At 43.6% G+C, this 27,403-nt stretch overlaps 1 protein-coding gene across 1 annotated transcript; it reads right to left on the bottom strand.

Moving 5' to 3' along the window:
- Positions 1-480: 480 nt before the first annotated feature.
- Positions 481-12,552, bottom strand: MAL2 (mal, T cell differentiation protein 2). The gene is made up of 4 exons (XM_068933162.1): positions 12,280-12,552; positions 9,992-10,162; positions 4,861-5,019; positions 481-2,415 (listed from the first exon to the last, which is right to left on the bottom strand). The coding sequence occupies exons 1-4, from the start codon at positions 12,412-12,414 to the stop codon at positions 2,344-2,346; spliced, it is 537 nt and encodes a 178-aa protein (XP_068789263.1). The 5' UTR covers positions 12,415-12,552; the 3' UTR covers positions 481-2,343.
- Positions 12,553-27,403: the final 14,851 nt, after the last annotated feature.

Raw genomic sequence — 27,403 nt, 5'->3', positions numbered from 1 at the left:
TTTAAGAGGGGAAATTTAGCCTCTCCTCGCTATACAAACAAGGTTTTCATGCTACGCTCATTGCTTTGAGCTTCTTCTACAAGTAGCTACAAGTAGAAGAGACTTGAACAGCACCCATCAACCTTGCCTCTTTCCTTCCTGAAAGGGAGGGTTGGCTGCAGCTATGGCATGTCCACGCTGCGGTACGCAGAGTACACCAAGGCTCCAGGAGGAGGGAGAAACCACACCAAGGAGCAGCCCCCACTTGCAATACAGCTGTAGCTGGCCCCAATCTCCATTGTTTTCCTCACTACCATCCACACCATCATATGCAGCAAACCCACAGTACAAAATTAATATTACTGTAATTGTGCCTTCTCAAGAAGTTTTAGCCTTGATACATCCAGCATCAGGTCAGTCAAACCTGCAATGTGTTTCTTTGATTTGTTCCTTCATTTTACTTTCCAACCAAATAATTAATAATCAGACTGCTGCCATACATACATATAATATTAAGTAACTTTAATGCTGTTCAGCGTAGGTCCTCATTATACACGTTCATTCATATACTCCAGTGTAGATGTATTTTATACAACATGAAGTATTTTTTGAAGTATATGGCTCTAGATAAAACATTCACAACACAAGTTTTCAATGCAAATGCATGATTAGAAAAAAATCCAGGCAGAGTACAAAATCCCTGGAAGATAAAAAAAATTCCAGAAAACAAGGCATATGAAAACATCTCACTGCAATAATTCAGTAGGACTGAGTGGTTCCAGTAGTCAGAGGGGCTGACACTCACTGTTGTGCCATCGATAGGAACCTGTCCTGGGTCAGCCAGGACTGAAGGACGCTACCGAGGGTGGCTGGCTCTCAAAGATCCTTGTACATGACAAATTGGACAAAGTAACCTTCATAGCAGACACCCTTGTTGGTTCACTGTGAATGAGTAGGCCAGGGAATGAGGAAAGTCCTGTCTTTCCTTTCCCAACCACAACTGGTGTCTGCAGATTTTTCAAGTGCTCTGGCAGGATGTGGTGAGGAAGTTGTTCTACAAACGACAGGGAGTCTTTCTTTTCTCCAAGATTATCAATTTGGCACTTTTCACAAAAGCTAGAATTATTTACTAGCTTTTTTATTAAAAACTTTCATTATCTGCCAAAAGGGATGCATATTAGGGAATAGAATGTAATACCATGTTTTAGTTTTGTTAAGTTAATTTTGCATTCATAATATTGTATGTCATTATACATCTGGAATATTCAAAGCAGGCCCGATTAAAGTTCATCGCTGCCAAAAGCAACTCCACAGAGGGTGGACCATTCCATTGCTTTCAGCAAGATGTTGCATAGGCATAAGGACATGCCCAAATAAAAACACCTTTACAACACTGCAGATTTAGGATGCAACAAATAACACACTGCAAGAACTGAGGTCAGACATTATTCACCATTTGGTAATATTCCATTCAAATGATATTGACTCACATAATATAAGTAATAAATGCAGCACTTGAAATAACAAAAACAAAACCATACTCCAACAAAGGAAAACAGTGCAAATATTCCTGTTAAACAAAAATATACCACATATATACACACACAGCACAAATGCACTGTTCTGTTTTGCAGTATAAATAGATTTGATGAAGCTAAACCCATGAAACTAAGGAACTACTGACTGACAGTCCCAGACAGTCTCCATCTACTAAGGAACACAGTAAGCCTGAAGGACTAGATCACCAAAGCTGGATGTGGTTGTAAAAGAATATCAAAAGATTGCACCGGACGTATATTTTAAAATTTTCCTCATTACCTCAAATTTAAAAATAATATATACTGTGGTGATATCACAAAGTCAGCTTGGGCTCTGATCATGCAAGAAGCAGCATACCAAAGTCCCACAACTCTATAGGGAGCCTCAAGGCTATAGCTGTGTGGAACTCATTACAAGCCCGCTAAACACCTAAGGCCCAATCACAGGACTTAACAAGGGGAAGCTTTTTAGCTGCCTACACAGGTAACGTTTGTTTCATTTCCATTTTCTTCCTCTTCTGGTTTAGCACCAGAATTCAGTTATCTCCTGATGACACATCTATTTATCACTGAACTGTATACCACCGTACAATGAATACAGTAATGCTTCTGATTAGTATATAATAAAAATAAAAACTAGAAAAGGAAGAGATGGAAACTTGTTTTCAGTTAAGAAAATCCTGATAAGGGGTTATTTGCATTTCAGCACTTTAAAACAGATTTTAAGCAAAAAAGGTATATTTTACTGTAATGTAATTCCAAAAAGACAAGTGGCATTTAGTTTGATCTGAAGTGGAACACTCGAGCATTAACCTCTCTTCAACTGCTATAGCTTCCATCTCCTTAATGCCAGCGCCGTGCTGCAACCATAACAAACAGCTGTTGCAAAGGCAAAAATCTAAAGGAAGAGCAGGAAAAAAATTGTGTGAATCATACATTACATTGCAGTACACTCCTCCTATTCTAAATGAATACTGCAACACAGATTATTCAAAAGCTACGTCTCCCAGCCAAAATGCTCTTAAGATTAAAAATAGGGTGGATATCCTCCAAAATTTTCTCATGAAACTCTCTGTTATAACCCCATGCTTCTGCTTTTAAGTTAGTTGCTAGCTTCAGATGACGTTTTGGCGTAGAACATGAACCAGACCATCTGCGCAGGTCATGGCACAAACTAGTCAAGTATGTATTTACACCTGTATTTCAGTTTCCTCTTACCCAGACTGAGCAAACTCATTCTACTTTCGCTTTGATCAAATACTAATCTCCGATTTGTCTTCAAGTGAAGGCCTTTACCTGCAGCAAACAACTAAGGAGACATCTTTTAAACAGTACAACTATTCACTTGCAGAAATAGGGAAACAGATTCAAATCTGGCCTCCCTGACTTGATAACCAGCCATTAAAACACTTTCCTGAGAAATGCCAGAAAGTTTCTACTGCCTGGAGAATTAAACTCAATAGATTTGAACTGAAGGTCATGCCAGAGCAAACTAGAATACTTAATGTAATTCAGAAGGAAGAATTTAAAACTGTTGGAAAAGATGGTTTTTCATATGGTCCATCACTGATGATGGACACTTTCTCTTAGAACATATGGATTCAATCAGGTGATAACATCTAATCCCTTGTTATGCATACAAACTTCGACAATTAAAGTTTTGAATAGATGTTATGTCCCAGAAGTACCACTCATATAAAAGGAATATATACAAACATTTTCAATTCCATTATACACATTTTAAAAGACAAAATTTAGCAGGGCTTTACCTTTTAGTTTCTCCATGCAGAGCAGAGGACTGTGTTAATAACAGTAGAACTAAGGGTCTCAAGGGATTGAAACTTGCGTGAAGACACTAAGGATTACAGTATCTGATTTGCCATTTCCCAGTACTTCTTGAATTAAAGATAGCTGGAATTACTTACAAGAGAGCCTCCCCCTCTCCTAAGCTGACATGAATTTGAAGGGCTCAAGGACTTGAGTTCTCCTAAGCAAAAAGGAGGAGTAAAGGGCTTCTTGGAGTGTCTAGTGTTCTGTTACCAGACAGAACGACTGAAACGACTGTAGAAAAAGATTTTACTGTATGTGCAGTAGGATCTGAATACAGTGAAACAGGGCTTGTAGAGCTACAGTTAGAGCAGAATTTGCGATACCTGATTAGTATAAAGCCCTCAATCGGTTTGGGCACAACTACGAAATATCATTGTGCCATACGGCCAAACAGGGATCAGATGTGACAGAGCGCTGCCGGCAAGAGGGTCTCAGCGAGGCATTCTGGACTTAGAGAACTGACACGCTCACCTCACCCCTTCAGAGCCCAGCCTGTCAAAGTGACCCTTCCTTTTTATCCTACTTTTGTAGGGGGAATGCAAACCTTAAACCTTTGATTCATCCGTTTTTTGTCCTGAGATGAGTTGAAGGGAGGGAACAGGTATGGGGAAGGTGCTTACTTTGCAAAGATTCATAGTGTATTTATTTTTGAGGACAGCAGACACCTGCAGAGGGTTTTAGAAGCTTAATAATATATACACTTCCCTGAGGTATGCAAGACCCTCTGAGGGGTGCAAAAAACAAGAGTAGTACATGCAGTCCTTTGAGTTAAGCTTACTGGCGTACCTCTTACTGCCCTTTGGGAGTCCAGCCAGGGAGAGAGCTAAAGCCTGGTATATTTTCTTACTCTAAAGCCTGGCATATTTTCTTACTCTGCTCTCCACACCCACCTCACCAGATACAGTGATTCAGTGATGATGTAATCATAGTGCTAAAAAGGCAGTCCGAGTTTAGGCTATCTATAAAACCACTCCAACCCTTGCCATAAGGGACAGCAGGACCTTCAGCAGCCAACTGCTATGTCTGATACCAGTAAGTGTATATATGGAGCTTCACAAGAGGCTAGTCCAAGATTTTTCCCCACTGCAGGTTCAGGAGTATCTAAACAGCATAAAAAAAACAAAGCAACTGGATGTTTGGGCACAGGCTTGAATTTCAGACCTAATGCTTTGATGAAGGCTCAATTACTATCTTTGTCTTCTATTCCAATATCCAGTAGTGCTTTTACAAAGTGTCGCTGTCTAAAAATAATAAGCTGTATTGTTCATGTATTTAAAACACTATTGTGAAAAATAGCAATTAAGCATTGATCACACTAGCATGCAGTAAAAGCTTACTGTAATATTTTTGTATGGCACTGGGGGAATATTTGCTGCTCTCAAAGCGATTCCTCTCTCTCTCTCTCAATTTCTCTTTCCGTTCCAGTTTGCTGTTAAGTTCCAAAGTTGAATGACTAGCTACAAGAGTTTACAACAGACTTCTATCTCTTAATACACATTTATGAAATACATACCGAGGCTGCTATGCTTATGTTATATTCATGATCAGATAGAAGCTTCTCTTGTGTAGTGGAATTAAATTTACGAGGTAAATGATGCAGAGATGTAGTTGCTGCTTGCAGTAGAAAGGCTCCAAAATAAAAGATAAAAGTAGCCCCATGGAAAAGGAAATCCTGAAAAGCAAATAACAGAATCAGTCTGTGCTGCAATAGATACCTAATTCTTCCAGCCTCAGTACAAATGAAACCCAACACTAAAATACGAAATGTATGAGCACTGATAACAATACTTTCAGATAAACAGTATGAAATCCATCTGAAAGCTTAACTAGGATGATTTCATAGCTGCTTGCAATTATAACTATAACAGCAACACGGTAACAGATTTAGTGATAAACGGCAGCCCTCCCTCCTCATACATTCTTTCAAATTAAGAGGCACCTGCTCACCTATGTGCAAATAAATTGACCTTTTAGATCACTTTAAGGCTATTTACAGCTAAAAGAACTCTCTCCCTTTATAAGGCCTATATAATAACAATAATAAAAAAGGACATAAGGGCTGACTTTACCATAATTTAAGCAATACAATTCAAGCTTGCAGTCCCAAAAATCTCTTCTCAGCTATAACCTAAACTCCAAAAGCTTCCCCTCCCGCGCTTAAATTTTGCTTCTGCACCTCAATCTTGATGCAGCTAAAGCTTCCTCCCAGGTACAATCAGAATCCAAAAACTAAGGAATAAAATGTTTGACACTTGAGAGGATAGGAGTTGAGATTTACCTTAAACATAGTTCTGTCCTGACCTTCTCTAGGCAAGTCCCTGCTCTGTGGTGAATATTAGGAGAACACGAGGTTTACACACCTGACTCATGTTTCTGGACTGTATTACTCGGGCACTTAAAAACAGCAGCAAGATCCATGACCTGCTTCAGCACAGTTTTAAAATGTCTAAAATACTCTTCCCAGATCTTTCTCTGCTGATGAGTCCGCAAAGCAGCCATCTGCAGTCCACACAATTACTGAGTCCACACACAACATGCTTTGTGCACGTACTTATGCAGGTCTGTAAAAGCCACAGACACAATTCGGAATACTGTATGGGAGTACCTTATGCTTTGTGACGATACCTATGTTATATAGTCAGTTTACACCATTAATGAATTCATTTTGCACTTGTAACTTACTTAAGCGCAAGGGACTATCAGTATCCCAACAGTGAGAGCATAGGATACACCATCTGTGACTTGATCACAGCAGCATACAGCATTCGTGTGCTCTAGAAATGACTATGTTAATATCTTAAACTATTGACTGTCTGATATCAAAGTAAGAATGTGCCACATTTCCCAATTTAGAGAACTGTTTCTTTAGAGATGTCAAGTTTCCCTTTGTTGAAAAGTATTTGCTTTGCAAACCCATCAATTGTTCTGTATTTGACAGCAACTGAAACTACTTAAAATCACAACACAGTCAGTTTTGACAAGTTATGATACAAGCTGCTAGCACAGTTTCCCATTCCACTTAGACCAGGAAATGACTTTCTCTTTATTAAGGATCATTTGAGGTCAGATTATAGAGGGCTTTTCTTCATGTCACGCTTTTCTTCATGACTAGTAACTACTGGAAACCCAAGCTTTAGAACAACACCTGCAATATCCCTTATTTCTGGTTTTCTGTCCTAGCTGTTTCTAACAATTATTTCCTCTTGGACTGTTACCAGGAGGCCCCACTGGCATCAAAAGAACTAAGAAGACATGGGCCAAGGGGTGCCTTCATCATCTAGTTTCAAAGCCTTTATGTGCCAGCCCTCAAGCTTTGAGCATAAGCCGCATTTCTCCGGCCTGTAACCCTGCTGTAATGTCTGCACCTCACAGAAGAATAGTAGGGACGAGCATCAGACTCGCCAGTCAGCCACTGGCACACGAGAGTGCGAGTGGAGAACGTGCAGTGCTGCGCTGTGCTGCAGCCAGGGAAGCTACGATTAGTTGGCACTTTTCCCACCAGAAGTCTGTGCGTTCTCCCCCTTGTTCGACCTGACACAGACAGACACAGATCTGTTATGTGACCACCTGTGTGCACCAGGTGAGCCTGCATGCAGGTGTGTTCACTGCAGGACAGACACCATCTGCCTTGTGGCCTGACATTATCAGTTGTAGAGTGCAGGATTCCAGTAACTTGAAAGGTCGGTGTAAATCCATAGCAAGTCAAGGAGATCCGCTATTCTTCTTCTGGGCTGCTAAACACCTAGCACGCAACTGTTTCAGTGTTACGGGCTGTACTCCTTTGGCACCACAGCTCGCAAAGGAGCACAAATGGCTCTATGAGGAAAACAGTACTGGCTGCACACTGGAAAGGTATTTTCAGAAGGTAAACTCTCATTTCCTCCATTCACCTCCCAAACCCTCTGATTTTCTTCTCCTGGCAGCAGTTACAGTAAAGCTATGTAGCAGCAGTAGGGTTTCACACTTGTACGATTATGGTTTCGGTGACCAAAAAATCCAGGATGTTATTAGGGAGTGCTTTTTGTTTTTCAATAATTTGTTAGCATAGTGCCTAATTCTCCCTTGCTTTAAAACTTGTATAAACATTGAAACCTCACACAAAGTGTATGCAAAACACTGCCAAATCAGTGTAATACATTAGTTCACTTCTAATTTTGTAAACGCAGGCATTGTGAGTCAGACTGTAAAGAACAGTATTTGTCATACCATCTGGATGAATACAGAGGAATATACCTCCATAAGGTCCATATTTTCTCCTGACTTTTCCACTGCGTAGCATCTTAAGTATCACTCTCAGTGGAGTTACCCATGACATAAGCTATTACTAAACACAGGCCTATTAGAATCCCATGCTGCTTTTCACATTTACATTTAAGCTGCTGGAATCTTAAACCACATTTGTTCAGGAATCTTTAAATGAAGTGATAGTACTCTAACACAACCAAGCTGTGACTCTTGCCATTTTTGACCTAATAAAACAACCCGTAACTTCTGAGTTTTATTGCAAATTTAATTTCTGAAGTAGCAAAAACGTATTTACCTGAATACTTGCGAATTTAAAACAAGCAGGTACACCTTTTTATTTTGTAACAACCAAATAACAGGTTCAGTATTTCTAGTAATTACTAGAATTTGCAACAGAATGCCAAAATCTTTCTGAAGTGCTGCTAAAGAGACTAGTTCCAACAAGTTACAGAACACTCAGGTACCTGCAAATAGCAGACAAATTATTTTTCTAGGGTTATTTTTGTTGACTACTGGAGGGGACTGGATTTCAGCTACCACAATAGAGATAAAAGGATTGACATTGCATTTATTTAGGATGTTAACTTAGTTATGACAGCTTTTTAAATTAAATTACAAAGGAGTATCACAGATACAGCTTTTATACAAGTTGCGTAGTAACTTCCTGACATGGAAAGTTTCTCAGTAATTTACTCGCATGCCATTGGCCAAAATTAATGCTACAACCAATCAAATCCAGCATCAAACAGCCTATGTGCAAGACACACACGAGTGCTGTAAGATGAACATTTGTATAGCATTTTCAACGTACAAAAGGTTATGCCCTCACCCAGCAACTTTTTTAAATAGACGCACGATTGTCAATTGGCAAATAGTTTCAATGAAACCCAGGACACTATTAATTTACTTAAGTTATGCACATGCTCAAGGGCTCTGCTGCATCATAACTTGCGAGGATGTCATAGCATAAATCCCTGTAAAGCTCTTTGTAATTACCCTAACTCATTATTAGCTTAATTACTGTACATGCTGGAAAGCTGATGTTGTACGTATGCATTTGCTATCAAAGTGCTGAAGTCTGTTTTGAATAGAATCCAGTGTGTCAACCCCGATGAGCTTCAAGGTTATCTGTCAGAGACCCAAACCAGCAGGACTCTATTACTTTGCTTTCCAGAGATCTTACTTCAAGGGACTGTCTGTAAATAACTTCAGCGCTAACAGACAGACAACCATAGATGTTGATACTGCAGAATACAAACCCAGCTATGAACAAGAAAACTGTCCATAGAAAAAAAACAAGGCATACAAGAGGAAGGTGAAGGCAATCAGCAGCTACATACTGACACATTTAAATCTTTTAGAAGTTCTGATCTTTTTGGAGATTTTTTGGAAGCTCCAGTTCTTCTGACATTTTTGCCACCCTTATTATTCACTCGTAGTATTGTGAAACAGAATGATACCATACTGTGCTCAACTAATTGCAGCTGAAAACTCAAAGCAAAATATATTTAATGACAGCAAAGGAGAACACAAACTACCAGTCAATAACCTGAGATATCCATGAGGTTTGTAAAAACCGGAGCCAATGCTTGCCCTTTTTCAAGAGGAAGGTACAGTCTGTGAGAACTACTGGCACAAGCCATAATGCACGAAATCTTGTCTTCTTACTGAACAAAAGCTGAGCAGAGCATAGCAAGATCTGTAGTTTCCCCAGGCTTCCTCTAAGAAAGAGGAATTTAAATCTCCTAAAAAGATATTAAGCTATACTATACTGCAGGTCAGGCTGTCTTTGACTATCTAAAGTCTAACAGCTGTGCATCAGTGCTGTACTACCTAAGGAATTAACCCAAAAGACAGCTACAGGCTTTCATAGGAACACAGGACTGGAAGAGGCTTCCTGGGTCCTTGAGACTTGTACTCTCTCAGATAATCAGATAATACAATGTGTTGACAAATCTATCACTTCATCTACAATATTAGATGGAGCTTTCTACTTCCCATTATTCACGGGGTGTTACCGTGACTCCTCTAATAGTTAGAAAATATTTTATTGTTTCCAGTCTGCAATTATTTCTGGCCAATTTAAACCAACTTGTTGCCATGCCTTGTTAAACTAGTCCTCTCCCTGCTGCTCACGCCTTCTATGTGTTTATAGAGGACAAGCTTACACATTCATTCAAGTTCAAAAGTCAGGCTCTTTCAGTTTCCATAATAAAACAAGTTTTACATTTCCCCATCATCCCTGTTGCTCTACTCCGTCTTCTTCCAGTTTGAATTCCTCTGCTTTGAGCAATTTTGTTAAAACAGTACGTTTTAAGTAGTACGACTTAGGATAAGTACTTCTCATTAAGTGATCTCCAGTTTATAAAGGCAACAGAATCCTTAAAACAAAATCTTACTGTCTGGTTCCAGTTGATGGCAATCCTATTTGCGTAACTGAAGAGGAACACACAGAGGAACACAATGGACAGGAACCACGCGGTCACTGCTACAAACATCACCCATCCCTGCAGCAGTGGCAGTGGAACTTGAGTGGCAGCTACCAAAATCCAGACTATTGTTCCAAACAGCTGCAAGGAAAGCAATACAGGTGACGAGCTTAGAGATAAATTTTATTTGGTCCTTTCCGTCTAAGAACTTAGCCCTTAATATCACACATCAACAAGTCCTTAGGTTACTTTGAGGAACCCAGAGAAAACACTTCAAAAGTACTTGAGGAGTCTAAGTACCATCCTCAGAAGTGATAGGCACTAAGTGGAAGTTAAGATGAAGCTCCACTAAATTCTTAAAAGCTCTTAAAGCAGCCTTGAAAATGGGATTTACAAACTCCGGTTACTCATGCGCTGCTGCTGAAAATTTTACCCTTAGTCTCAATTTGAAGGGAATACAAGAAATGTGAAAACACTGTTGACACACACACACCACAACATATGTAGTATTGATCTATACTATCAATATATATTCTAAAATCAGTGCAACAAGGATGCACATGAGATTTGGATTCAATCTTACGATGTTTAGTTTTGCTAGTCCTAATCAAATGAGATACAGAAAAGAAACTAAATTGCATCTTATTTTTCAATGCATTTGTAATAAACCGCTGAAAGAGAACAGATCAAGTAATAAAGTGAAATGGAAGACCAGAATACAGAATAAAGCAAGTTGTGCATTATGTGGTAATAACTAGAAAAGTACACAGCTTTTTAGAGTTATTGTAACTAGGAGAAGAATTCAGCCCCACAAATTTTGTTTGTAATATATTGATCTCAGTGAATATGTAGTAGGGAGGCTGCACTATGATGGGCTGAAGGAGGATTTACATATTCTAAAGCCTGTCTGTTTAAATCAGTTGTTGGTCTAACAAAGGATATTATCTCTCCCTGCAAATCCTGCCTCTTTATAAAAAAATTATGCCTGAAAAAAATCGTAATTGCCATCTGAAATATGTTCATTTATTATAGAAAAGTTTAACTTCATAATCCAAGTTGCTGTGATATGATAGCTACAATTAATTTCAAAGTAAATTACTACTTTCCAGTTTAAATCCTCTAGATCTACAATTACAGAGTCAGAAGCTATATTTTCAGATTCAAAGAACTTTCTTTGGGATCACGGTTGGAAAAGAGGTATCTTTCAGAAGGCGCCTGCTATAAGACGAACCGGGTCCTCTCTAGCGTTACGTGGCAGCAGTGTATATGTAAAGACACGCTGCTAGTCTTAGTTCAAAATTCCCACGGGGTTAACGTATTAGCCTTCAGCTTATTCTCCAGGGTTGCTTTTTTAGCTGTTACGAAGAGCCAAAGTTTCTCTACTTTCACAGGCCTGCAGGTGCAGGTCTGCTACTCAGAGACCAGACAGCGACGGGCAGCGAGGAAGCAGTGGGCACCGCAGAAAGCATCTGTGCATCCCACTACAGACACTGACTAATTTCAGCACCTGCTGCAGCGCTATTTCCCCTAACATCGCACCCGTCTGCCACAGCTTGGCTGTCAGATGTACGGCAGATTTGCCAACCTAATTAACCTTTTGTCCCTACTGACTTGGGGCCTCGTTTAGCGCCTGGACATGCACGCTGAGCTCTTTGCTCCAGTGAGGCCTGTTGCTGCTTGCATGGTGGGATCTGTCCCACAGGCCGGGACCCACGTCAGTAGGCAGCTCTGACTCCAAGGAAGAAACAAAACAACAAAATCAAAAAAAAAAACCCCGATGAGTTCTGCCAAGGTTTTTCCCCCCTGCTAATTAGGGCTACATTTCCGCCTGGGCTCATCATACTCAGCCCCAGCTCAGGGGACCTCGGTCCCGTTGAAACGAGCAGGGTCTTACACGCGGAGTTAAAGCCACCCGCAGGAGTTTCCACAGGACGCAGGCGAAAACCAGCCCAGCTTTTTCACTGAGGATTTTTGGCTCGGGCGTTTCAGGGCTTCTTAGGGGATCAAAGTCCTCACCAGCTTCAACTACCCATATAAACTCTTATTTCAGACGGTCTCCCGGGCCGGGCCGCCGCCGGCCCCCCCACCCCCGCTCGCAGCCACCTGCGGCCGGGCCCGAGGCGAGCAAAGAGGCGGCGGCAGGACGGAGAGACGCGGGCCCGGCTCCAGCCGCCGCCCGCCGCGCCTCTCCCCTCCCGCTCACAAAATGGCAGGTGAGGCCGCGGGGGAGGGGGGGAGCGCGGCAGCCGCTCACTCACGATCTCCAGGAAGATGAAGGCCCCCGAGTAGGTGCGCAGGATGTCCAGGCCGGAGGGCAGCGTGACCCGGGGCGGCGGGAAGTAGGCAACGGGGTTGGGGGGCGGCGGCATGGACGAGCCCGCTCTCGGCAACATGTTGCTGTTGCCGCCGCCGCTGCTGCCGCCGCTGCCGCGCGCGGCCAGGTGGACGCGGAGGAGGCGGAGGAGGGAGCAGGTGCGGGGGAGCGGGCGGGAGCGAGCGCACCGCCCCGGCCACCTCCCCCCGGCCCGCCCCGCGCCGCCGCGCCCTGCCGAGGTGCCGGGGCAGGGCCGCCGCCGCCGCCGCCGCCGGCCCTGCGCGGGGGGCGAGTGCGGGGCGGGGCGGCCGTGCGGGGCAGGGCGCGCGAGGGCGAGGCGCTGCGCCCCGGCTCGCCTGCGGGCGGCCTGGGGGGCTCGCTGGCGGGCGGGCGGGCTGGCGGGCGGGCTGGAGGGGCTTCGCTGGCGGACCGACGGGCTGACGGGCGGATGGGCTGGCTGACTTCAAGGGCTCCCTGACAGAGTGACTGGGGGGTTCCCTGGAGGGCTGACGGACTGGCTGACGGGCGGGGGGTTCAGTGGCTGGTGGTGACACTGACGAACTGGGGATTTGGTGACTGGGGGTGTCGCTGACTGCCTGGCTGGCGGGCTGGGGGTTTGGTGACTGGGGGTGTCGCTGACTGCCTGGCTGGCGGGCTGGGGTTTGGTGACTGGGGGTGTCGCTGACTGCCTGGCTGGCGGGCTGGGGGTTTGGTGACTGGGGGTGTCGCTGACTGCCTGGCTGGCGGGCTGGTGTTTGGTGACTGGGGGTGTCGCTGACTGCCTGGCTGGCGGGCTGGGGGTTTGGTGACTGGGGGTGTCGCTGACAGACTGGCTGGCGGGCCGGGGGTTTGGTGGCTGGCGGCGTCACTGAAGAACTGGGGGTGTCGCTGACTGGGGGTGTCGCTGACAGACTGGCTGGCGGGCCGGGGGTTTGGTGACTGGGGGTGTCGCTGACGGACTGGCTGACGGGCTGGGGGTTCGGTGACTGGGGGTGTCGCTGACGAACTGGGGGTTCGCTGACTGGGGGTGTCGCTGACAGACTGGCTGGCGGGCCGGGGGTTTGGTGACTGGGGGTGTCGCTGACGGACTGGCTGACGGGCTGGGGGTTCGGTGACTGGGGGTGTCGCTGACGAACTGGGGGTTCGCTGACTGGGGGTGTCGCTGACAGACTGGCTGGCGGGCCGGGGGTTTGGTGACTGGGGGTGTCGCTGACTGCCTGGCTGGCGGGCTGGGGTTTGGTGACTGGGGGTGTCGCTGACTGCCTGGCTGGCGGGCCGGGGGTTTGGTGGCTGGCGGCGTCACTGAAGAACTGGGGGTGTCGCTGACTGGGGGTGTCGCTGACAGACTGGCGGGCCGGGGGTTTGGTGACTGGGGGTGTCGCTGACGAACTGGGGGTTCGCTGACTGGGGGTGTCGCTGACAGACTGGCTGGCGGGCCGGGGGTTTGGTGACTGGGGGTGTCGCTGACAGACTGGCTGACGGACTGGGGATTCGGTGACTGGCGGCGTCACTGACGAACTGGGGGTTCGCTGACTGGGGGTGTCGCTGACAGACTGGCTGGCGGGCTGGGGGTTTGGTGACTGGGGGTGTCGCTGACGGACTGGCTGACGGGCTGGGGGTTCGGTGGCTGGGGGTGTCGCTGATGGACTGGCTGACGGGTTCGGTGGCTGAGGGTGTCGCTGACAGACTGGCTGACGGGCTGGGGGTTCGGTGACTGGGGGTGTCACTGACGGACTGGCTGACGGGTTCGGTGGCTGAGGGTGTCGCTGACGGACTGACTGACAGGATGGGGGGGGTCTCACTGATTGACGGACTACCTGACAGACCTGACAGACTGCCTGACAGACCGCGTGCTGCTGTAGGTTTGCCCCCAGCGAGGTTGTTGCCTCGCGTGCCTTAGGACAGGGTGCAGCGACCTGCTGTACGCGCGTGTACCTACGTCCAGGGCGCGCACGGAGAGCTGTGGTGGACCGCTGCAACGCCGCCAGCGTTCGGGGTGTTGCGGGGCCGGCGCAGGGGCTGTCACCCGGCGCCGCGGCGCCCGGCGGTGTGTGGCGTCGGGCCTGCCCCGCTCCCCTTGGAAGGGGGTGTGTTACCAGCCGGTGGGTTTCGGTTTTGGTGGGGGGGTGGTCTCGTGGTGGAACTGGGTCGCGAAACTGCTCATTCGGAAGTCCGGAGTCGGATCCAGCCAGTTTGACGGAGTTATTTCCTAACGTCACTTTGCAAAGGGTTGTTGTTTACCTTCTGGTAAAAGATATTTGAGGCCTGAGAGTTAGGAGCGTTGTTTTTAGTTTTTTGGTTTTAGAAGCCTACTTCTAACAAACAAAACTGTGTCTTTCACGCTTACCGGGGGAGGAGTTGAGGTTTTCAGGAAAAAAAATAAAAAAAAAAAAATAGAATACCATAAACCGGTGGAAGTTGCCAAGACAGTGTAATTTTGGAAAAAGATAGCAATTTCCTTTGATTTCTTTATGCCCTACAGTAGGTTCCACGTTCAAAATACTGAACACGTTTCATGTGTATCCACTTTTTTTAATCAGCATTGAACAGTGCATAGCTACATAAATTTCAGTAGTGGAAAATGTTTATTTGAGGTAAACATTTTGGATACCTAGGGGTAAAGAAAGGTGTGTGTTCGTCAGACCACTTACAATGTATTCTGTCATCTTTCTTGGTATAAGTAACTTGCAGAGGAAAGATATAGCCATCATCAAGCGTTTTTGTTATTCCTCTCTGGTGGGTTAGGAGAGGTGCTTTGGGGACTGCAGGGAGTTGTCTCACTGGGATGCCCAAGTACTACTTCATCCAGTACTATCCCATATAATGTTTTGTAAAAGGGACTAAAATTCCTTCCAGGTGTTTCTCCTCGACATATTCAGCTGTGATTTTTAAGATCAGGTTTCTAAGAGGGTTTCATGCAACTGTAGTTACTCTGGAGGCTGAACCAGCTAGGCCGCTAACATTGTATTCTTTTATTTTTAGATACATGGCACAGTTTTGCTTCTGAGATGACTAGAAACACCTTGGTCTGAGATGCCTGTCTTCCCCGCCCCAGTTCAAAATCTAGTTGAAGCAGTCAGCTCCTCTCAGCTATGCTCAGAGCACACCTAGTACTGCAGTGGGATCGGGATACTTCTAAAATGCGGTAATAGCAACACAGTTTTTAAATCGTGACTGCCAGAAGAGGAAGAAGCAACAAGTCCTACTCATTCTTATGCCTTCTCTAGGCCCATTCCTTTTTTCATGTTGCACAACTTCAGGAATGGGAGAAGGGAATACCTTTCCTCTCCTCACCCCCATGCCCTTTGCAGCTGGATGCCTCCTGCACCCCTAAGAAGTGGGAGATGTGAGACTGAATCCATGAGGCTAAGGAAGACACTTGAGCCTAGCCTCTTCGCTTTTCTGAGTGCTTTAACCGGTTGGTTATCAGATAAGAAACGGATGCCTCTTATTCCTCCTCTAGACACATTTTAGGAGTGAGCACTGAGTTCCCGTCATTTATCTTCAGGGGAGGATTCCAGGCTCTGGAGGCACCTACAGCTCCTGACTGAGGTGTGTTTTGGAGGGGAATGAGATTCAGACTTGTGTCCAGTTGGTTAGCTGTAGGTTCTTGGGACTGCGTTCTAGAGGGCCTGATGTCCAATGAACTTTATGATCTGGCCCTGAATCTGTTGTGAATGCCCTGCACTGGGAGAAATCTGAGTGGGTGGAAAACTGGGTGGATCAGTTTATGGTTTGGAACGCAGAGCGTGATTATCCTTATCTTATTCGAGGGAAGTTCAAATAGCACTTGGTCATAAACATTTCCAGTTTTATTATCCAGCTACATAACTAATCTGCATGAACTCCATCAGCAGTGGATTTTCCTGGTGATTGCAGACCATGTGCAGTTTTTTTTCTTTTTGCTTGTAACTGCCATTCATTTTAACCTGCACAATCCTTTAACACTGATTTTTCTGGAATTTGAGTAGGTTTTCATAGCAAAGTCTAGATTTTACTGTTCAGGTGTATTTCTACACAAATGGCCCTAAAGCAGATTTATGGCAATACTGTTTCCTAAATCCTAGCCATTTCAATTAAAGTAGCTAAGTTATTTTTACTAGGTCTGGGCAGGAAGTGTTACAATACCATATGTGATTGTTTATCTACAGATTCTGATACAGTTTCAATCTTTAAAAACCTGAATTCTTTAAGAGGTTAGAATCAGGACTGCGTTTTTAAGTTGCCATGGCATGAGTGCGTGTTTGTGTTGGATAGCTTGGTTAATAGCATTTTTATGTAAATAATTGCGTCTTGGCATCTCACAGAATAAAATAATGATGCTGCTTCAGGTCTGCCTGCCTGTAGAGTCAAAAAGTAGACAGAAGTATATTTATTCATAGTACATAAGAAGGTCTATCTACACAACCAAAGGGCTAAAAACTTCTTTTAATTAAAATATTTTATAAATAAATTCTAAACTCTTCCCCTTGGTTTTCTTCAAGTGCATATTAAAGCCTAAACTAAAGTTGGGATTGTCACAGAACTGCAAAATCAGTTGCTGTCATTTTTAGATGATAAGAAGTGTCCGCAAGAAGAGGAGATACAAGTGGAATAAATTAAAATTCCAATATTTAAAAACTCCAAATATATGCAAGTATATATTGCATGTCAGTAGCTAGTACAGTGAAAACACTAGTAGAATGGGACTTTGTTTACAAGTCTTATAGATTGTTGATAGAGAGTGAGTAATTTTTTTCAAAATTTAGAGATAATCCTTGGGGGATATATGAGTGAGGAAGTTAAATGAATAATCTACAATACACAAAAGCATCATAGGTTGCTTTTAGGAACAGCAGTCCTAAGCAGCAAAATTCAGGCTGCCTTTGGTGATGTGTGACATTCCATTTCTGAAGGGGTTGAATATTTTTAAGGATACTTTTACTAGAGCAGTGAGTGAAAGTTATGCCCATATAAGAAGTCATGGTCTTCAACACCTTATCTGAATGTGCTTTTACAAGCACCTCTGGAAGTAGATGCATCTTTGCTAATCTCGCGTCTCAGGTTGCAGTAGGCACAAGGGTGGTCTACCAAAATGCTCAGTGTGGTGGAAAATTTAAAAACAATACATGACAGTAACCCTATTCGGTACCCACATGGCCCTGTTTACTCACAGCCAGATCTGCACAAACAAATCTCATTAATCCAGAGCACGTTTTTTCTGATAGCATCAGGATCTGTTTCTTCTGTTTACTTTCCTAATCTGTAAGAAGTTGCTCCACAAAGCCCTTTGAATTTGTTTTAGATTTGCAGGGCTGTGCTTTCTTAAGGAAAAATCTTGACTTTCTTAATCCAGTAGTTAAGTTATATAACAAAAATAGAAAGCCAGCAGTTGACTGTATAAAATGCAAGCTGTTTTGTTAAGTTTGAATTCGTTTAACATGCTCTTGGTTATTGCACACAGGATTCTGATCTCCAGCTGATACAAACTCAGCAGTCGTTCTACTTCAGCCAGGGAAATTAAATTGGCATACAACTGGTTTACGTAAGATAGAAGCAAACCCCGAAGTGTCTTTTGTATGGTTCGAGCTTTCTATTTACTCAGTGGTAACAGAACGTTAGTGTATCAGGTTTGGACCAGCACACGTTGTGAATTAGTGTGCAAATGTCACATCCTTGAGAGGCACTATGACAATTTTTATTTTAACAGGCAGGGCCAGGCCTTTGGTTACCTGTTGCCCCTTTTGCCCTGGCTATCTAAAGCAAAAATAAAACTGTGGAAGTCATTGGCCTGACTCAGTTAAACTGCGCTTAGGACACCTGCCGGGAAGAGGAGATGAAGGTAAATGTGCCACCTGTTTGGTACATGAGTCCCAGGGATGGCTGGTTACCAAATCAGTCCTAAGAGTAGGTTAAAGCGGTCTCAGAGATACTGCTAAGGAGTGATTTCTGTCTGGCTTGTGAGACTGCGGTGGTAGTCTGCTTATGGCCTCTCCCCACTGAAGCCTCTCTCTGCCCAAAGCTGTGAGAGGGAAGGTGCTGACCTGGCTACTCTGGCTCTCCACCATCCCATGGCTCCTCTTAAAGGAGGGAATCCTTAGCTGGCCCATTTAGGGGAGTTTGAGGGTCCTTTCCCACAGCCAGAAGGCTGCCAAGAGGCTGACGTGGAGCTAGAGACCCTCCTCAGTGGAGCACGCTGGTGTTTCCGAGAGCAGAGTTAGGTTTCTGACCTGTTCCACTAACGTCATTTCCATATCCCTAAGGATACCATCACTTAAATTTATATGATGTGGTGGCGTTGCAGGTCTCTACTAGTATAGCAGTCTGTATAACATGCACTCAAAGGGCCAATTCTCTTCCCGTTTGCGCTAAGAAATTCCTCTTGGATGCATGAAGGTGTAGCAAAAGTAAAAATGCAAAATCTCACCGCTAGTAGAGGGGAGGATCCTGCATCCACGTGGTGCATGTGGGTCGGGAGTGAGATGACTGAGCAGGGAAAAGTTACCAACTGGGAAAATGTTGCAAGAGGTGAATGTTTTCTGCTTTGGCATAGGTGAGCCAGCAGAGAAAATGGATTGCCTGCCGCAGGGCACGTGCAAGTCCCAGAGGTACAAACAGGAGCATGACGTTCTTGTAGCTGGAAAGATAAGTAGGTGACACTGGGTGTTTAAGACAGAGAGCTGCCCAGGGAAACCAGCAGATGTGCTGTAAAGCAGCAACACTTGCTGTTTGGTCTCTGCTTCCTGCTCCATGGTGCGAAAAGGGAGCAGTTGGAGTGGGTTGCAGAAGAGCTTGCCTTTGGCTGCACAGAGCCAAGGACATGCTGTCTAAGCACTGTGAAAGCAAGATGCAGCACCACGCTGTGCTGTTAGGGCTGCTGGTAGCATGGGGCTCTTCTCTCTTGTCATCAATCGGAGCTTGACGTACTAATCTTTAATCATGAGGTGCTGGCCTGTGATCTCACTGGGCAGGAGTATGTATCTAGTGTTTGGATGAACTCTCAGTGCTGACAGGGAGTCACTTTTTTCCCTCACTGCAGTTTGTTTGCTTTTTTTGCACTATTTGTTTTATTGAGCAAATCCCTGGCTAAAAATCCAATAGCAGGTGAAGGATAATTAGGCAACAGACAAAAGTGGCTCCATTTTATGATGAATGAATTCAGGAAGGAGAAGCCGGGATACCAATTAAAACATGCTGATATACAAATGCTTTTTAGTGGTTTGGAATAGCATAGAAAGTGCTTGCAAAAGAAGATAGCCTGTAGATTTCAAGGCACTGTGAGTTTATTCAGTTGTAGGTAAAAAGGATTAAGTTTAGTATAAGAACGTATATACATAATTATGCCTTATCTGATGACTGTAAGTAGGAAGGTAAACATAACTATTTGAATGTGATTACAGGCATCATTAAGTGAATCATAAGTCACTTCTGTATGTTCATAATTAGTTTCAGTTTGCTCAAAATGATAGGGTCAGAATCTATTGGCATCTGTTGCTACTTAGAGTAACTACTGGATTTATAACACTGAGAGCTCTTCGACCACTGAGTCACAGGCAAACCTGTAATCCTTTTTCTGGCTGTGCTTCATCTCAAAGCCGTCTTTGCCCCCAGAATCTCACTTCTCCAGTGTGTAGGAACTTTCTCATAAGCTTCAAGCTGCACCTAATCTGGTGTAACTGGGCTGCTGCCAAATGAAGTGAGCCTGTTCCCCCATCCATGGGTTCCCTCTGCCTCGTTTGCATCAGAGCTAGTGAAAATGAGGGTACAGAAAATGAGGGCCAGACCAAGGAAAAACTGTTCTTTTTTTCTCTTTGATAGGTTAGGCCTGTGTTGAAATAAATTAATTGTCAGTACAAACAGATCAGTTTAAAAATAAACACAAAGACGATGAGCCAGATATATTGCTATGTTTAGCCCTCTTTATAAAAATAGAGTGCATGGACTTTGTTTCTCTTTTAAGATGATAGATGGAAAACCACCACTATGATTGCTTTTTAGAGATTCTGAAAACCAGCAGATGAGAAGTGCTGATGCACAGAGCCTCTGGAACCCTTCACGTGATTTGAGCTGTGCTTCTGCACCTCTAGACTTTGTGTGCTGCTACACTCACATTAAAGAGAAAAATCACATCATCCCAGTGATCTGTTTATACTGAAAGAAGATGGATTTCAGTATGAAATTCAAATTGCTCATAAAGAGGTGTTTGAATATTCTTATGTGTATGTCATTTTAGTGAAATTAATAATGAATTTTTTTATTGAGCCAACTTTTACAGTGTTTTACATCCTGGCAAACCCCAGTGATCTCAGTAGAGTTCATACATAATACATCAGCATTTGTCTCATTGTTTGAGACTCAGGGTAAGCACAAATACATGCTCTGTAACCTTGAGCTTTAGATTGTAAGCTTGCCTGTTGTCTGAAATGATAAGCTCCCACAGGGTACTCAGGTGTTTGCAGGAGCTGGATGCCCCATACAGAGCACAAGCCCTGTTTCTAATGCACAATTTTCAGATATTGGATTGAGAACTGCTGCCCAGTAACGTGCTTATGTCCTCTGAAAACTGACCCTTACGTTCGTGGCAAGTTCCAGGTAGTAAATATTTTCTGATTCACCCAAGTGCTGGAGCAGCATCTGAAGTTACTATAGCACCTTAGAACAATATCTTTATTGTAAAAGCCCATCAAAACAGGCCATGAGTTTGGAAGAATCTGTGGTTACTCCCACGTGCATAAGGGATTCCATTCTGGGGAAGAAGCTTGAGGAATCTCAGCAGCGAATGCAATGAACTGACAAGTATTTATAAACAGGGAATTACTGTGAAAATATTTCTTCACAGCTATCTCAACTATTCAGTTCCTATTGAACTGAGCCTCAGGTTCTTACACAATGTTTTACTAAGTTTAAACATTTGATCAAGTACGTTTTGATTCACAGGAAAACAAAGAGGTTTGACTTTTTTCCTTTCTTTCTTAAACCTAAACCAGTTAGACTGCATTCTTGTTAGCCTGGCGTCCTTCATGAAGAAATAGGTATTACACAGAGTATGTATGCAATTTCTGGATAGAAAACAATCTGTAGCTCTACTAGCATCCTTTAATTTACAAATCGTAAAGGGAGGTGAAGTAGTTTGTGCTGTCCTCACGCTGAGATGCACTCTGCTAAGATGTGGTTCAGACTATGAAAAATAAGGACAGACTATCTCACTTTCCCTTTATGATTTTTTTAATGAGACAACCGCAGCAGTTACTTGCATTGGTAATGTTAATTAATATTTTAATTCATTCAGAGCTGTTTATATAATCTCCTGTGTTCTTCAGTCTCTGACTTTGTGTTTTTTTTTTTTTTTTTTACTGTCATCTTTCCCCTTCTTGTATGCGTCCCTCTTATGCAGTGAGTTTTTTCATCCTCTGTAGTAAATAGCTGCTCTCACGGTGAACTTACACATTGTTCTCAGAGACTCTGAAGGAGGGGAGGGGAAGGGAAGATGAATTAGCTACCAGGAAAATTCTGTAGATTATTTACAAGACAGTAATTAAACAAAACAAAACCCTAGCAGCCTCCCTGCTCATCTCTGATCCCAAGGAAAATTCTTCTGCTCTGAAGTCCGTGCTGAGGAAGCATTTGAGATGGGGCCTTATTTTCACTTATCCTTGTGAGTGTTTACAGGGTATAGCAGTGCATTTTAAATGCTTGCCTTTCCATTTTATGCCCGCAGTTAATTTGTGGAGCTACTCAAGTAGCTTAAATTTTAATCCACAGGTATTTGGAGGAAGGAAGAATCAGTGCTCAAAAACCACAGCTCATTAGTTTTACATAGTAGCAAAAGAATAAATAAGTCAGTATTCTGTGCGTTATTTTGCTGGTAGGATAGTCTAATTGCAGTGAAGTTAATGTTATGTGCTACTTTGAAGGTGTAGTGTGTTGAACAGGAATAATGTAATGTTCATGCACTTTTACATTTTAGGTATACTCTTTGCCTCGAAAGAAAATATTAACCTAGCATGAAGTCCTTTGGGGTTTCTGGTGTGTGGTGGAAGAAGCCAGGGTGGGGTTATGCTCTTTTTCTTTGCTCTCAATGTCTGCATTTTTCTTTCTGTCAAAGCCTAGCAGAATATGTTCCTAGAGCAAACCCCTTCCTGCTTGATGCTGTATCGTCCTGCCTCAGTTTCCTTCCAGAGATTTCTGTGCTCCTCAGACCCTTATGCAGGTCATTAAGGTGAGGTGGTAGCTCTGTAGTTGAATCCCAGGCTCTTGGATTCAGCGGTGTGGTAACTACAAAGTGAATACAAGACCTTCCTGCTTGGATCTATGCCAGACACAAAACTGTCTCCAGCCTTTTTCTTGCATGCACTCAATTGATTGTCTTCTGCCTGGATTCATTCTTTCACCACCACAGAGGCAGTCCAGCTGATGAGGGGAATCCCCACGTTTTGGGGGCCCGGTACTGATTGGGCACCCCTTACCTTAAAGCTAAACAACCTCTCTCCTCCCAGGATTTCTTCCTGTGGCACAGTCTGGCTCTCCTCTCGGAAATGCTTTCTCTCAGGTTTTTGTTAACCCTATTAGTACAAAATGAAAACTTCTCTCTCTGCGTAGGGTTGTGCCAGGCTCTCTCGAGCTCCTTCCCCCCCAAATTGTTCTTTCACATGGGAAAATGCCTACATTTCTGTACTGTGCTTCTGAGGGGCTATCTTCAACTTTTTTCCGGATATCTCCTGACTAAACTCTGCTTTCTGTTATTTTCTGAGCATAACAAGCAACTGGCCATCACTTCCAGCTTTTCTAGTAAGCCACACATCCATTGGAATAGGATCTGACTGATCCCCTTGTGTGTGCATGGAGAAAATTACCGGTCTGTAGTGACCAAAAGGGAATGAATGCAGGTACCTATAAGGAAATATGGAGGGTGACATCTCTAAGTCAAGAATCAGATCAGGAGGAATCAGGGTCTGAATTCTCAGTGGTTAATGAGTTGCATCTAATTAGAACATATGTGTATGGGAGGGAAAAGCAAAGGTATGTCTTATCCTATAACCTTTCTTCCATGTGGCTGCTCCGCTTTCCAAACTCCTATGGCTACTTGTACACCTTTGATGTAGAGTCACTCTACCAGTTACTCCATCCATGTCATCTAGCATCTAAGTTCCAAGCAGTACTGCTGGCACAGTGCAGAAAGGATAGATGGAAAAAGAGGCTGCTGGAAAGAAACTGAGTTTTGATGCTGGAGTCCAGAGAGAGGCCATGGTCAAATACACTGGTCAGTCCAATACCAAGCTGAACACTGGCAGGATGCTAAAGCACACTGTTCCAGCACTGAGGCACCAGAGATGGGGTCTAAGGGGAGGTTTCCATGGTGAAGCTGAAGGTCTGGTCATTTCTTTTGAGTTTAGCATCCTTTATAAGCATCATGTCCACCAGAGCATTTATACGTGTATATATGTGTGTATATATATGTGTGTGTGTGTGTGTATATATATATAAAATAGACTTCTTCTTGAAAACACCAATAAAAGATGTAACAACATAAGGTGTAGAGTTACACAGGGCTTTGGCCAGGGTATTTACTGCTCGCACTTTGTTGAGAAGTGAGTGTATAAGTTGATGTCCTGAACATAAACACTGAAACAGCAAAAGCAGAAAGGGGAATGTAACATGAAAGTCGTTGTTTCTAGTGTTTAGGTAAAATCAGATTATTTCATCCCACTCCAAGCTAGATGTTCCGGTATTCTGCGACGTAGTTTTTCAGCTCAGCTTTCTGGGGTATTATTTAATGAACAGGTGTTCTGATACATAAAATAAGATCCATTTTCAGCTCTTGCTAGCGTATCTCATCTGAACTTTTCTGCTCTGACTTTGATTACAAAAGCCTCAGTTTGCAAATAATGTCATTGGCTTCGTTATCTGGACCAAACTTAAGGACTTGACCATCGCAGCTCTTCATTGCTCCACCTCTTTATATAGCTCAGCGCTTTACCAAAGCTCCATCTCTGATTTAATTCTCTACTCTGTTCTCATCCTTTTCGTCTTTCTCCCATATTTTCTTCTATTCTCTGTAAATTTTTATACGGCTTGTATTTTCTCTTTTATGAGAGCCTTTTAGGGGAATGGCGTGGCGTGTACAGTCACCACCATCTGTAACACCAGGATCCCCCTATCCAGGGGGAAAGCCATGTACAGTGTCATCATATACATTGCTTGGATATGCTTGTGTTTTTAATGTGCCCACTAATATGTGTCTGTGCTGGAAACAGTTCAGATTTGAGGAAGTAAGGATGAAAAAGTGTAATTTTTATAAGGAAAGGCTTGTAGTTGTACTATGTTTCTACAGAAAATGTATTTCTGCTTTTTAAGGCTCTGAGAAACTCTATCTTGTGTAAGTGATCTTACAGAAAGCTCTGGGGTCCCAGAGTTACTGGATTCAAATTTCTTCTTGGATCCTCTGGAAGCCTTTTAGATTTCCTCAGACAAGCTTTTGAGCGTTTTCAAGACTTAGAAACTGGCTCCCAGTGGGAACAAATTCCTCAGTTCACGTGCTAAGCATCCGCCAACTCTGTATTCACTCAGTATTTTACTTGATCCTTTCCTAACTGACTGATCATTGTTGCTGCTTCCACCCTCCACGTGGTATACTGTCCCACATGCTCAGGGAATGTTGTGGCACAATTGATATAAAGACTTCTACTGTGTGAAGTTGGGGAAATTAGCATGTCTTGCTAGACATTTCACCACTGAGAGGTAAATAAGAAAGCACAGGCTTGAAACGTCTAGTAAAGGGAAAAAATGACCAGAGCATTCTTGGCTGAAACCTGTTTCTGGAAGGACATCGCTTATATTTTCTGAATGCCTAAGGATTAAGGTATGTCTGAAACAATAAGACCAAAGCCATAATTATGCCTACCTGCTTGGTAAACTGCATAAGCAAAGACAAAGCAATCCTCATCTGGATGGAGAGGAAGGGGGAGCAAAGAGAGGTAGAGAAATTGCATATGAGAAGGTCATAGCTCTGCAGATACATCCGTGCTGTACTGCCTCATACTAATGCAGAGCTACAGCCCCTTTACTGCCCCATCATCAGTAAATCTGTACCTGTTTAGGCACAGGCCTTCCATGGGATTTGAACAGAGGGGTAGCACTGAGCATGGTAAGGGTCATACGGATTCAGAGCTCAAAAATGCATGTGATGATGGTACAGCTCCCAGACACTTGAGATTTTTATGCAGTTTACTGTGCTTTGGTAGGCTGCTGCTGCATTCTGCAAAACAGGACCATGCAAGTTCCTCGTCCCACCCATCTAATGAAAATCAAGTGAAACTTTTGCTCCCTGTGTTGAAACATCAGCATGGAGAAACCTTTACAGGACTGGAGAGGGTGGGGCCTCAGGGCTGCAGGCAGGCATACTCTACGTGGCGAGTAGGCAGAGTTCACTAAATTCTTTTACAATTTGCTGTTCTTGCTTCCCACACAAATATAAAAACAATCTAGATTAATATACCCCTGTGATTGTGCTCATTCTTTCTTCCACAGGTTCAATATGTATGGCTAAGGTCAAGTGTGACTTTAATTTAAAAAAAAATGGATATGCACAAAAGCCATGAACTGGCATGATTTAAAGCAAGGCAAGCTAGAACAATGCCTTCCAAAGTAACCATAAGCTAATTCTTCTCACTGTGATACGTCCTGTTTTTATCATCATACACAGTGTTAAATCACCTCCCTTAATACCTGGTTCATGTGGTTTGAGTACAACTACGATGTACCACTTAAGACTGCATATAATATTAAATAGAAATGCCTGTTTAGATTCTTGTGGCTGTGGTCAAGAATATGGTGCTACATTGCTCTGGGTACTGCAGCATTTTCTAAACATTGATAAGAAAGTGACTGAACAGATGAAAGGCACTGAAAGATGTGGATCTCCTAATTGCCCATGTAAGATTGCTTGAAATGCTTCAGATAAATATATTCCTAGTGGGACATATTTGTAATGTGGTCTTTTATTTAGAATCTGTTGTTGAAAACATTAAATTTATCCTCAGTATGTGTGCCTTATGTGCATTCCAGACCTAGAAGTGGGAAGTTAATACTTGCAGTAAGTTGACAATGTTCAGAGTATAGGAGATGATAGAATCCTGGTTCTCTGAGACCGGGAAGAACATTTAAGTATTCCTGCTGTAATGGAGCAAGGTCGTTGCCAGGTGTCTTGCGTCCACGGTACACATGCAAGCAGGTGTATCAGGAGACTGGCTTGGCTAAACAAGGAGCTCATGATGGAGCTCCAATGCAAAAAGGCAGTACACAGGAGGTGGGAACAGGGACATGCCACAGTGGAAAGAATTTAGAAATATTGCCTGAGTGTGTGGGGCAGTGTTAGGAAAGCCAAAGCTCAACAGGATTTGAGGCTTGCAAAGGATATTAAGGACAGAAATAAGAGTTTTTACGGCTACATTAGTAGAAAAAGGCTGAACAAATAAAATGTGGGTCCATTGCTGAATGGAGCAGATGCTTTAACGACAGCAAACATAGATGAGGCTCAGGTACTCAATACCTTCTTTACCTCAGTCTTTACCAATAAGCTATCCCATTCTTCTGTGCCTAGGAAAAGGGTTCCATTGGAAAAGAGAACCATTGAGGGCTGACTCGGGAATCACTTGAGAGAGCTTGACCAGACAGCCTCACGATACCAGATGGGCTGCATCTAAGGTGCTGAAAAACCTGGCTGATGACCATACAAGGCCACTGCCTATCATCTTTGAAAGGTTGTGGAGCTCAGAGGAGGTTTCTAATGACTGGAAACAGGCAAATGTTACACTCTCCTTCAAAGAAGGCCACATAGACAATCTGGGGGAACTAGATGTAGGCTGGTCAACCTCACTTCACAGGAAGTATCCACTTCCTGTGTGGATACTACTGGAGTGAGTCTTCTTGGAACACATTTCTGGACACATGAAGGAGAAGAAGCTAACAGGAAACGATCAGCATGGATTTACTAAGGGTAAGTGCTAGCTGACCAGCCTGGTTGCTTTCTGTAATAAAATGACTGGATTTGTGGATGAAGAGAGAGCAATGGGTGTCACCTGGCTTGAGTT

Source organism: Struthio camelus, chromosome 2, assembly GCF_040807025.1.
Source record: "Struthio camelus isolate bStrCam1 chromosome 2, bStrCam1.hap1, whole genome shotgun sequence".
In the NCBI taxonomy this organism is placed as follows: Eukaryota; Metazoa; Chordata; class Aves; order Struthioniformes; family Struthionidae; genus Struthio; species Struthio camelus.
Note: the sequence above shows the minus strand (reverse complement) of the source record. Positions and strands in the feature narration are given on the sequence as shown.